The 13,804-nt window shown below is 35.8% G+C and overlaps 1 protein-coding gene across 1 annotated transcript in view; it reads right to left on the reverse strand.

The window, feature by feature from the left end:
* LOC100990811 (fucose-1-phosphate guanylyltransferase) overlaps positions 1-13,804 on the reverse strand; it is a 345,681-nt gene that overhangs the window by 172,715 nt on the left and 159,162 nt on the right. The window contains exons 14-19 of the mRNA XM_055117300.3: positions 4,330-4,416; positions 3,708-3,764; positions 2,558-2,650; positions 2,412-2,469; positions 2,091-2,285; positions 1,286-1,390 (exon numbers count right to left, since the gene is read on the reverse strand). Coding sequence (XP_054973275.1) covers positions 1,286-1,390; positions 2,091-2,285; positions 2,412-2,469; positions 2,558-2,650; positions 3,708-3,764; positions 4,330-4,416 — 595 coding nt within the window. The remainder of the gene's footprint in view (positions 1-1,285; positions 1,391-2,090; positions 2,286-2,411; positions 2,470-2,557; positions 2,651-3,707; positions 3,765-4,329; positions 4,417-13,804) is intronic.

Below are 13,804 nucleotides of genomic sequence, written 5' to 3' on the forward strand. Positions count from 1 at the left end.
CACTTCTTACATTATACACATTACATACATTTATACACTTTGTATACTAAAATGAAACTATAGTTCCTATATATACCTTTAACTTTCTAATCTCTATGCATTTTATTATGTCTTCCCTAAGCCTATAGGATGCTCTTCCAAACTCTACCCATCTTTCAGGACCAAGCTCATATGTCATCCCTTCCATAGAGTTGTTGTTAGAATCCTCAGAAGCAATTAATATTCTTGTTCCTGAAATTTTTGTACTAAATCTTGTATATAACTTATTATTTTATACCTCAAATACATTTAGGTAAATATTTTTCTCCTCTACATAGAGTGTGAAAACTCCTTGAATGTAGTCTATGAACGTCCCACTTTGTAAGCTCTACTGTGCTGAAAATAGTCTTTAAACATATATGTTCAAACATAGTTGTTGACCAAATGACTGACTAGAGTAATCAATATTTACTAGCTTCAGAACTGTAAACCTTCTATAAAGGACCATATACACAATCTATTTGAATCTTATTGACTATCATAAAATGAAAGTGATTGATGTGGAATAATCTGACTTGCTTCATAAACTAAATCAGTGTTTGTCCAACTATTCTCTACAGCACCTTTGGGCTTCCACAGAGGTGGTGCAGGAATCTCTCTCCTTAGCAGTGGGAAATGGGAAGTAAATAGAGTTTTCTCCTCCCCACTTTACCTTCACCCAACACTGCTCCATTTTGTATATTGGCCTTTCCTATAAGACTTTACTCAGAGAAAGTTTTCACTATTTAGGAAAAGTTTTGAGGTCACTTGGGGTTCCACCACTGGAACACTCTGATTTCATATTTGTTTCACATGAAATCCTCTTTACCTGATAACTACGTAAATAAGCTGTTGTGGTTAAGCTGAATTTACGGTAGCACAAAGTACGTTTCAGATAATTTTATATCAGGAGCTACTCCAACACTTCACTTTATAGGAGACATATCATTTTTTAATAGCCATTTAGCTCACTGCTTGATGTGACCTTACTGACCTGGGAACTAGTTAGCTGGTGCATGTTACAGATATTACTATATTTGTGAATATTCTTCATAGATTTAAGAGATCCCTGAGAAGCAGTTATACAGCTTTCTACTCCTTAAAAGACAATGACAAAACTTTCTATCACCTAAGCTTATGGTAGCCTGTCCTCTTAACCACAGAGTACCCTGATCTGCAATAAGTCTAAAATGTATCTTCACTGAAATCTGTCTTAAACTCCCAGTTAGTCATACCCTTCTGAGTTCATTATTTAGGAAAAAAATACCTGTTCAAGTCACGATGTATAATTGGCTGTGTCAGGTTGTGAAGGTACTCCATGCCTTTGGCAACATCTACTGCAATAATTAATTTAGACTGCAAATCAAGAATCCTAGAATTTAAAAATAGATTTAACAGAGATGAAATGGTCAAAACGAATATCAAAAAAGCAAATGATGTGTGAGAGTTGTTATTTTATATCATCTTAATCATTTTTTGTTTCTTGAAGGTTAAGCTAGAAATTCAACAAATCTGAATAGCTTTCCTACATCAGAAAATGCTTAATTATGAATCAATTAAGATATACTGCATCTCTTGTTTAAGATATTATACTTGGTTTTATAATTTATTTATAATACTATACTTAATTTCTTTGTAATATTGTAAAATGAAATCTATTTTAATCACTGTATGAAACTACATTCTAATTACTATATGCATAAACTCAGAAAGTGAATTCACATTGGATTTGTGCAAGATCACTTTTTTAAAAGTTTATTTTATTCTGAGCTTACATATATTGTCTTTATCAGTATTTCAAATTTAGCCTAATTATTTTAAGCTCCAGTTTCCAATTTAAATTCCTTAAATTTGTTATCTTCAACTGAATTTCTGCTAAGAAAGCATAAAGTATTTCTATTCATTGAAACAGTTATTAGGCATAAATTATTAGCGATATTAAAAATGACACACTTGCTAGCAGCACTCAGATTTCAAAAGGTGAAGGCTCATCCAATGGGAAACCCTCTGAAGTATTGCAAGAGTAGTTTCTATGGAATGTCCAAGGATAAATCAGAACAAAAGACCCATACCTCTTCTGCTCATGAAGGAGGGAGAACAGAGAACCCCCTGATATGTATTGAGTGACAATGGCAAACTGGCTGGGATCATTCAAGCAAGCGCCCACAAACTGAATTACGCAGGGATGATTGAGCTGGCAGAGAATGGACACCTCTCGGCAAAACATATCCACATCTGACTTGGAGCAGTAGGTATTGGCTCGATAACTGGAAATGGCAGCAACAGAAAATCTTCAGTAAACAGATGGATCCAAACAAGGGGCTTGCCATGCACATGCTTCTCAAAGGTCACAATTCCACCTGGATGTTAAATTTTTTCATTTGCTTGCTTACCGTTTTATAGCCACTATTTTATTTCTGCATCGTCCTTTATATACTTTCCCAAAAGAACCTACAATTGTTTAAAATAAATAAATAAACACATATTAACTTAAACTCATTCAACTAAACTGGACCTTTATTTATTTATTTTAGGTTACCTGAGCCAATAATCTCATGGAACTCAATTTCTGAGAGCTGAAGATGGAAATGTGAAGGCAATCCAGCTCTTAGGAGGAGAATATCTGCCTTCTCTGCAAACAGAAATTGTCATTTTATTTTTTAAGGTAAAAACCACACACATGGATGTGTATACACGTGCATATATATATTTAACTAAAAACATAATTTCCTAATAACATTTAATTTTTAATTTTCCAACTGTAATTGACTACTTAAAGATGCTAAAACCTTAACCCAAATGATCCGTACCCCCCTGCATTAAAATCATGTTAGTTCTATGTCTTGATTACTCACTCCTTGTTACCAGGGCTAAGGGTCTATTCCTGATCTGGTTACCAGGGCTAAGGGTCTATTCCTGATCTGGTTACCAGCACTAAGGGTCTATTCCTGATCTACTCACTCCTTGTTACCAGGGCTGAAGGTCTATTCCTGATCTATTCCTGCATGACATGGCAACCCTGGAGTCCAGTCCGTATCACATTATGATAAAGGTTCTGATCTGGTAACTCTCTTCAGTCTATTCCAATAGGCTTAGCCAAATATCCATAAACTAACCTCAAAGGGATGCCAATTAAATGACAGGAAATAAGCGTATGAATCATTCTAAGGAAACACTCATTCTACATTCTAAGGAAACTATTTGGAATTTAAATTCCAAATAGTTAAATATATATTTACATTTGAATCAAAGTTTTTACTTTCCTGGTCCAATGTTATTCATTTCTGTGTGAAGCATACATTCAAAAATGGTCCCAAAGTATTACTTATTGGGGATATTTTGAAAAATAATATATATTTTTTCACATATGTTTTCTAGTCCCAATTCTCCTTAAAGAAATATTAATATTTATAATTCATTTTTATAAAAAACAGAAACATCTAAACAGTCCAGTGAGAATTTGATTTTTCTTTAATAGTCATGTGAAATTTTCACTGTTATTATATCTTTATGCACTGAAAGGAGATAAAGGGTAAGGTTAATTATGAAAAGAACGGTCTGTCAATAATATTTGTTGTGCTTGTAAAATAGTCATCATTTGTAATATGTAAAACAAAATTGAAAATTACATTTGAAGCAATAGTTATCCTTAGTAATTAAATATAACAATTGTCCCAGATTATAAGTACCTTTTGTCATGCTTTTAATCTTCCCCAAGGGTGATGGAACAGACACATAGGAGCCATCTAGAAATTAAATTATATAATAGAGTTGAAAGTAGCGATCATTTTTTTCTACATAAAAGTTCAACATTATAAAAATAAGCAGGTGACGAAACGAAGTAAAACTATCGCTTCAGGCCCAAATCTTTCTCTGGATACTGAAATTGTACTGCAAGTGTTTATTTAGAAAGTGCATAAAAAGATTTTTTAGAAAATCCAAGTTGTAGCAGACTCTAGCAGATTTAATTTGTCTCTGGATATGAGTATTCAGTAATAGATTACTGAAATGGAAAATGACTGCTCTCAGCTTATCCAGGCCTTCCTAGTCATGCACAAGCCTCATAAACATCCAGTCTGGGAAATGTTAAACTTGGAGGAGCTGCAGATTGGTGAGTTAGAAAATAGCTGAAATGGAGGCTTCTTTATGTTCGGCCTCTCCCAGACATAAGGTTACTTAAAATAAATCTAATCTGACATAGGCTATGCCCTCCTCCCTAACCCCTGAAAGAATGATAGTAACAGAAACACAGGTTTACCTTTAGGCACAATATATTATACAACAATGAAAACTGAATAAGAAAAGGGGTACCTCCTCCAGGCTGAGAATATTCATTACAGGGCAATTCATCTTGTGGTCTCTTATAATGCTTCAGGAGTGTGACAATGGCATCATGCCCTTTATGAAAAGATACAAAGAACAAAGAGTCCTAAATTTTGTTTAAGTTATTCAGTCTACTCTCAAATCCAAAAATTATTGGAAGTAGCTTACAACATAGGACAAATCATAAGAGGTAATGTATTGCAATAGAAATTTAGTTCATTCATTCTTTGGTTCAAAATAATTTCTTGACTACCATATGCGAAGCACTATGTCAGGCACTCTACTGGGAATGGGTACTGGTGATGCAGTGAACAAAGTGACTATGGTCTTACCCTTAAGAAGCTTACAATGTAGTTGAACAAATAATCAGAAAAATGATGAGGATTTCTAAATAAGGCAATACTAAGTACTATGGGAATATATAATAAGGGCACTATTAAAAGGGCAAAAAGTACATACAGTAATCAGGAAAGAGAGATGTATTTGCTGTGATTGAGCGTACATTTGATTCAGTATTGTAGTATTATGCAGCACTAAGATAATTTACATAGGTTTTTAGAGACAGCTGGCTGCCTGCCAATATTTGTACTCCTCTTTCACAGGGTGATTTTGTCACTGGGAATGGCTGCCCACCCAGTGACATTTTCCTATGTACCTTGCAATCAACTGTGGCCTTGCGACATATTTTCATGAAGGGAATATGAGCAAAAGTGAAGTAACTTCCAGGTCTGTGCCTTAAGAAACAGGTGAGCCTTCTCTACTCTTCCCATTTGCTGGCTAGATGCAGAAGGCTCTGAAGCTCTGAGGGTTGGAAGAAAGCCATCCACTGACCAGAAATGCCCACCCTGGAGTGCTATATGAGAAATACTTTTCTATTATAACACCACCAACAATCTAGTGTTTACTAGTTACACTAGGGGCTTATGATTGTGAAGGATAAAAAATGCCAAATGATCCTCTGAGTAATGCAATGTTTTTCAATAAAATTAAACTTCAATACTATTTTAATGCGTTCACTATAAAAATAATCTATGAAGCTAATTTACAAAAGAGAAAAACAGCCAACCTTAAAGATGTTGCCATAGGATTTGTGAAATACAACAGAGCTTATTGTAAAACTGGCAAATTTAAGGAATTGAAAAAGCATAAATACTTATCCATCACAAAGGATCTGTAGTTAACATGGGTTAAGCATACATCTAGCTTATGTAGAGAGTATATGCTGAGATTTGCTTGCCTTTCAAATCTTCCCTTCCCCAAAAACTTTAAATGAACAGTGCATTCAAGATCATGAGGTGGAAAAATCATGGTATTTACAAACACGAAAAGCTTTTCCAAAGGTAACAAGGTTAAGATTCTTCGAGGAAAAAAAAAAAAAAGCATTGTGATTACAATTGCTAAAACTGGTAGCAAAACTTAAATCTACATAGTTAAAAACTAGTGTCTATTTTCTTATCATCTCCAGCTTTCTATTCATGACTGGTGGATCTCTAATTTTCTCAAATCATAGGCATAAGTTATAATGAAATGACGTGGGGGGCAGTCTCATTGGCATTCTTTCTTTGGACTGTAGTGAGCTCACGATCAGGGAAACCTTAAGACTAATTTAAGGACATTAGCCAACAAACTAATTTCTAGGGGAAGCACCTAATAGGCAGAGAGAATAGATAATGTAGTAGTCCCAAGATGGGAGCAAACATAACATGTTTAGAGAATGAATAAAGGCCAGTGTGGGTACACAAGCAAGGATGAGAGTGGTATCAGATTTGGTTGGAGAGGTAGGCAAGTGTACTTCACGTGGAGTAGTGCTTCTCAAATTTTTTTACTATGTATAAGAATCACTTGAAGTGCAAGTTCAAACAGATTCCCAAGCCCTGTCCCAATAGATCACAATTGAAAAAGTCTGTAGTAGGGGCTGATTGTTGTGGTTCTAACAAGGTCCCAGGTGATGCTCATCAGCAATCTGCACTTTGACTGCGACTGATGTAGAGCTTTACAGGTGAGGATAAGGAGATGAGATTTTCGTGTAGTGTAGGCGAGATGGGGAGCCCCTGAAGCATTTTAATTAGTTAAAGGATATGATCTGTTTTACTTTTTAAAAAGATCCTCATCTACAGGTTAGAAACAATAATCCACCCTTGTAAGATTGTTGTAAAGATTAACTAAGATGATGTATGTAATATGCCTTACAGTTCTAACACATCAGTGTGCATTTTGGGTCTTGTCACTGCTTTTACACTTTACTTTTTGCCCCAAGAATTGTAGGTGAACTTGGAAACTCCTTTTTGGAATTTCAGACGAATCTTCTAAATACCAGTGTATTCATTTTCTATTGCTGCTATTGCTAGTTATGACAAAGATAGTGACTTGAGCAATACAAATTTATTATCTTATAATTCTGGAGGTCAAAAGTTCAACATGGTTTTCTCTGAGCTGAAATCAAGGTGTCAGCAGGACTGCATTTCTTTCTAGAGGCCTTAGGAGATAATCGGTTTCCTTGACTTTTCCAAGTTTTATAGGCCACCCACATTCCTTGGCTTGTAGCCCCCTTCCTATTGCTTCAAAGCCAGCAATGGTTGGCTTAGTCCTCATATCATATTGCTCTGACCTCTGCTTCTGCCCCCCTTTTCCATATTACAATGAGCCCACTGGGATAATCCAGGATAATCTATCTCTTAAAGTCAGCTAAATAACAACCTTGATTCTTCCCCATGTAAGGCAGCCTACTTACAGTTCCAACAAACAGGACCTGAACATCTTTGGGGGTGGCGGGGGGCATTACTCTACCTCCTTGATTCTTCCCCATGTAAGGCAGCCTGCTTACAGTTCCAGTAAACAGGAGCTGAACATCTTTGAGGGGGCATTACTCTACCTACCACATCCAGTTTCATGAATATTTCAGTGTGCTTGTGCCTTGCTTGTGTGTTGGTGCTGCCTGCTGTTGAGCATTTTCTTTTCTAGCTTTGGTGGCCATTTTAACCTCAGGATAAAAGTAGTACTAAAGACCAAAAATTCCTTTGGAATTAAAATTTGGCTGAGTGTCTTGACTCACACCCCAGTGTTTTGTGGGGCTGAGGTGGGGGGATTGTTTGAGGCCAGGAGTTGAAGACCAGGCTGGGCAACATAGCATGACCCCTATTTCTAAAAAAAAATTTTTTTTTAAATTAGTGGGGCATGGTAGCATCTGCCTGTAGTCCCAGCTACTGGGCAGCCTGAGGTGGGAGAATCACTTGAACCCAGGAGTTTAAGATTGTAGTGAGCTACAATCACACCATTGCACTCCAGCCTGGGCTAGACCTGGGTGAGACCCTGTCTCTAAAATAATAATAATAATAATAACAATAATAATAATAATAATAATAATAATACCCCTCATCTGTTCCTTGCTAGAGTCACAGATTCTAAGGTTATTTTTTTATTTTTTATTTATTTTTTCCTCCCTTCACACTGTCTAATCCCACATTAATAGGACCTATAGTGCTTTTGGAATCTTCCTTTTACTTAATTTGGTCTTCAAGTGTTTGGGCCCAGGAAAAACACAAAAACAAAAACTTTTTCTTATTTCTGTTTTTCCTAGGAGACACTTCTTGGGGGAATAAAAACAACCCAAACCCCTACATTTACCCAAGCACAACAAAGCTTAATTCACAGAGCCCACCTTCCAGTCTGTCTCAGCCCCTATATAGAATTGACATCGGCTGACAGACGAGAGGGCCTCATGCTTTCCCCAGTGAAGCAGAAAGTTGCATCCTGAATCCTGAGCGCCTGTGTCAGTTAGTGATCACACCCTTGATGTTACCTTTCATTTCAACAGCTCTCTTGGCTCCACTTGCTCTGAGCAGTTTTCATTTCCTGCCAGCACAGTGGCACAATTTGCTGGCATTTTCTTTGGGATGCTTTTCATCAAGAGCCTAATGAGTGCCTGGGTTCTGGCTGATGATAAGCATGAGGCTGCCAGGGAAATGCCAAGAGGCCCCTTCAGCTCTGGAAGGCATCTCTGCCTGATTTCCCACCTCCTGCTAACTGTGGGCTAAGGCACCCACGTATGGGAAATTTTCCATGACTAGAACTGCTCTGACAAGCCATTAAAGTACATGCAAAGAAACCCGAAACCCACTAAAGCCCAGCTCCTGGACACTTGGCCACAAGGAGTTAAGCAGAAAAATAAACCTTAATGGAGCTCACTAAATGGACTTGTTAAGCCAAACTCCTGATAATGCATACACCCAGATAACCAAGGCACACTAATGGAATACCTCCAGAGATAATCAAACTTCCACTAATTAAATAAAATGTTTTCCTATATTTAAGAATTTACTATCTACACCCAAGCATTTTACCAAAATAGAAGGTCGCTATGTTATTAGCCTAATGCAGCTCTAATGATGATCTGCACTTTTAGAGTATTATTCACTGGAGCACCTGAGGGTTTTGGCAAATGTGATTCTTCTCCCAGCTTGAAATCTCTTTCATTTCCTGCTCCTCACTCTTTCAGTCCTGTGTGTATTCTCCAAATTCAGTGCTTTCCCTATAATTTGTCTACTTGTGTTCCTTTACTTCTTATATTTGGTGTGATTTCTCCCCCTCTTAAATCCTCTTTGCTTTCAACTTTCTTAATAGTTATTTTAAAACCTAAGTTTTGTTTAAGATGACAAGTCAATCCAAGAGACTGTTACAAAGACAATTTAATATCTACATCATAGTCATATATACAATAGATGCTTTATAATTATTTAAGAAGGGAAGTACAGTTTATCTCCCTATAAGGTTGTCTCTCTGTCCCCCACAATTTTAATTTAAAAACAATGAAAGCTGATTCTAATCTCTTGCTATGAGAATATTTTAAGAACTAGATCTGGAGATTAGTGGTAAATGACACCAGTACTAAGACCTCCATGATTTGGTGACTCAGAGACCCTTTGGGTTCACGGCTGGATAGAGAACATGGAGATTTAGTCTCAGTTACAGAAGGAATTCTCATTGACCTCATGTCTCACATGCCCAGGTCATCAAAGGAACAGCCTAGGCCTTGCTTTATACCTGGCCCAAATAATGAAACTTTCACAGTAATGATAAATATTAGGCTTTGTTCAATATTTTAATATATCCCCTTCCCATTATGTTAAAAACTCACTTTCCAGAAGCATTGAAAAGTGGAATCAGAGGGTGGCTTTGGACAATTGCCCTTCAATGGCTCATCTTCCTCCTGACCACCCTGGTCCCATATACTGTTCATTATTAGATCAGAGGCGACAAAAATTTCTGGCTTGCTACATCTTCTCATCACTTAAATATGAAAGATGTCCTAATTTTATATCACAGAGAGGGAACTCACATCCCCTTTGACCCATTATTCTTGTTCCTTAATCAGCAGGCCCCAGTAAGGATGTCACTGGTCCTTTACCTTAAGAGAAGAATCCACAGGCATGAATGCTTTTGCCAAGATATTTTTATATCCAAACTAAATTATTTAGCTATCCTTCCTTTTTCTCTTTTTCTCATTCTGCTTTCCTTTCTCTTTTCTTTTCTTCCTTAAATATTCATTGTGCACCTATGAGGGGCCAGCTCCAATAACACCTTCCCAGAGAGACCTTCCCCTTCCATGATTACTCAATTTTAGATAGTATCCTTAAATTTTGTGTTCACCATTGCATTTCCTTTTTATTTTATTCATAGCACTTATTGTTAACCCATATTTTCTATTTGCTTTCTTGCTTGCAGCCTGTGTCTTCAAGTTAAAAATGCAAACTTCCTAAGATCAGGGAGGTATTATCTGTTTTACTGTTCCTAGCACAGTGTCTATCACACATTAGGTTGGCAATACATTTTTGTTGAACGAATGAATGGTACTAGGTATGAGAGAGAGGGTTGAAAAAGAAATATTATTTACTTTTATATTCAATGCTATCTAGTGGAAAAAATTATATAAATATAATTTCACTCAAATTTTATTTAGCCAAGCTCTAGGAAGAAAAGGTACATGATGTGAATGTGTATAATGGTGAATCTTACAACAGTCTGGAAGAGTCAGGATAGTTGAGACTGTCTTTTAAGCTCAACTTGAAAGATGAGGACAAACTCATTAAGCAAAAAGGTAAGAGAAAAGCATTCCAACCAGAAGAAAATTTTTGCAGTTCCAATGCATGGAAAGAGGAGCTTTAGAACATACTTTAAAATATTTTGCCTGTTTATTTGAATATTATGACTGTGCAGTTAATAAGGAACCTATGATATTTACAGAAATAGTTACAGAGACAACAGAAAAGTGGTAGTTAGTATTTCTTAGAATATCAACTCACCAGATGCCATGTAGCAGAACATGGAAAAGAATGTTGTCAAAATATTTTCTTCCTGTCTCTCTTACTGATTTCAACAAGCATGAATATCTATTAGGAGTCATCCACTGAATTCAAATTTTTGGAAGACAATGAATTAAAGGCCCAAATGCTTGCTCTCAAGAAGTTTACAATTTGGTAAGAGAAGAGAGTGTTTCAGTATAAAGTGGTAAACACAGAGAAAGAGATGAGCACATAAAAAAAAAAATATAAAGAAAGGATGTATGTGCTAGGCTGGAATGTCAGGGAAGACTTTCTAGAAATATTCAATAAGACTAGGAGACTTCCATAAACTAAGTCTTGAAGACCAAGTGGCAATCAGAAATTTAAAGAATGGGGTGACATGGAGAGGACAGAGAGGACATAAAGGCAGATTGGACTGCCATGATAAAAGTCTTGGAAACATGAAATAACATGACATATGTAAGGATGAATGAGCAGTTTTATACTATTCCTATTATGTGAAGTGACACAGCCTCACAGGGTTATTATGTGGATTTGATGAGTTAATATATGTGAAGTATTTAGAACAAGCATGGCAGAGAGTGAACACTGAGTGAATGTTGGTGATCTAGCGAATATGATGATGGTTGTGGCATGTGGGGTTGCCCATGTAACAGGAGTAAGAGGATATGAGGTTCAAGAGGCAAGAAGTACACAAGACAATAAAGTCTCTGTGTGTTATGATATCAAGCTGAGACTTTTTCTTATGGGTGATAGTATATCAGAGAAAGGTTTTAGACTGGGGAATAATACGGCCTTATTTGCACCTTGAATATATCTCTCAGTCTACAGTTGGAAAATTTCAAAATGCTGAGGACAAAAAAGGGCAGTTATGAGGTTATTAAAATGGATTAGAAGAAGTATTATGAGGGTCTGAATTAAAATAGTGATAGTAAAAAAAAGAAAAAAGGATGGATTAAAAATGTACTTATTAAGCAAAATAAAGAAGACTTTTTGATTGAATCGATAGGATGTGTGGTGGGAGGAGAAGTTGAGGAGGAAAAAGTAATCAAGCATCAGTCAAGATTTCTGACCTAAGTGACAAAGTGGATGGTAATACCATTAAATGGCTGATTGAATAAAGGATACATAGTACAAGAAAGAGAATCATGAGGACAAAAAAAAATGTTAAGTTCAATTTTGGACTTGTTGAGTTTTGCAGGGTCCTCAGATATCCAAGCAAAGAAATCAAGCAGTCAGTTGGTATGGTGGTTTGAAAATATGATCACAAATTCTTTGACATTCCTCCTTGACTGTGGAGAAAAACCCTGCTGTAGGAAAGAGGCTTGCAAATTTGTGCTATAGTTTTAAAATATTGTTTTATGTATTTGCATGCAACTATGCACATTAGAATAATGTCTTTGGATTACTTTCATAATATTTTGATTAGTTATTTTCAAAATCTCCTTTATTTTGCTTCAGTTCTGAGGCTTAAAATTAATGGTATAACTTGAGCCATAAATAAGAAATACCAATATAACAAAACAACACACACTTTTATATATGCAGGGATTGTCCAGAGGCGTTTGGCAGGAATATAAGCCCTTCATCAGAGGGTTTATAGCGGATTCCTATTATCCTAATATATTATAATTTCTAACTGTACATGTTATAAATTAGGAAAGACCATGAAATTTGGGAGTTATGTGGATTCGATTGAATCTCTGCTCTGCACTTACCAATAAGAGCTGCCGCCATTCTTATTGAGACTCTGTTATGTGCCAAGCACTTAAATCTTATCCTTAAATCTCGTCAGAATTCTGTAAAGTGGTTATTAATATCCTCATTTTGAATTTGAGGGTAAATGCTGAAAGAGGTTAAAGGACTTGCACAAGGTCATTAAATAATAAGGATGGAGTTTTGGCTTAGATCTAATTTTACAGTGTGTTGGTAAGAGCTTGAATTCTACAACAAGACAGACCTCCTATTTGGTACTGCCTCTCTACTCAACAACTGCATGGATTGGGCAAGTGTGACTTAACAGCCCTAAGTCTTAATCTCTTTATCTATAAAACAAAGATAATAAAAATTTAAAGGGTTATTTTGATTAAATTATATATACATATATATGCATCTGTAAAAGATACTCAATGAATGTAAGTTCTCTTTTACTATCCATTTTAAGTATGTGAATTCTTATGTTATTATATTTCAAAAACACTTTTGTGAGTTATTTCCCTGCAATGATGAAGGTTTTTCCATTCTAATGACAGTTGAGATTATTTTACTTACTTATTTTTTTTAAAAGAGAGCAGCTAAACATGTAAGAAGATAACCAGTATACGAAAACAAAAATTCACACATGGATTCCTTACCCCAATCCACTCTTGCACACTAAACCAGTATCACTAAACTAAGTAACTAAACTTGAAATAGATAGGAATTCAATATAGAAAAAGCCTGAGAGTTCATAATCTATTGGTGAAAATTTATCAAATAATTTAATGAATCTATCTCTTCTTACTTGTACTCCTCTCCCACCCTCATTTGTCAGTTATTTTTTTACTGTCTAAAAACTGTGGAAACTCATGACTGTAAGATTTCATTACTTTCAGAGAATACACTATAGTACATTTACTACAAATAATTCACACAATACTACACTTGTCAAAAGGAATGAACAAAGTATATATCATGGTACAGGAGCCTTGATTTTTATTGTTTTTGCTCACTTATTCACTAATTCTCCACCTCCAGCTTCCTGTCACTGTGAATTAGGCGCCTTTGCTGTATACAAATATTGTATTCTGGGTAATTAGATATTGTGATAGGAGCCTCTGTATATTACTTTAACTGGTGTCAGTACTGAAACGAATAAGAAGTTTTTAGTTCTGTTTCTAGTTTAGGTTATTTTCTGACCCTAAACAGCCTGACATAAAGGAGTGCTTTTCTTTGTCAAAGGCAGCCTTTTCAAATCTAACTGCCAGACACACTATTGAGCTATGTGTTCAATTCTAATTGGCTGAGATCTTTTCAATTCGGCAGTTTCATCTTTAATGCAATGGATGTAAGATTATGTGTAGGTCTTTTCAATGGGTTTTCCATACTGGTGATTAGGGCAGAGGATTTGAACATAAGCAGGCTGCTGGCTATTTCTTCTGACCAATTTAAATTGATTCATGCAG

Source organism: Pan paniscus, chromosome 1 (genome assembly GCF_029289425.2).
Source record: "Pan paniscus chromosome 1, NHGRI_mPanPan1-v2.0_pri, whole genome shotgun sequence".
Lineage (NCBI taxonomy): Eukaryota > Metazoa > Chordata > Mammalia > Primates > Hominidae > Pan > Pan paniscus.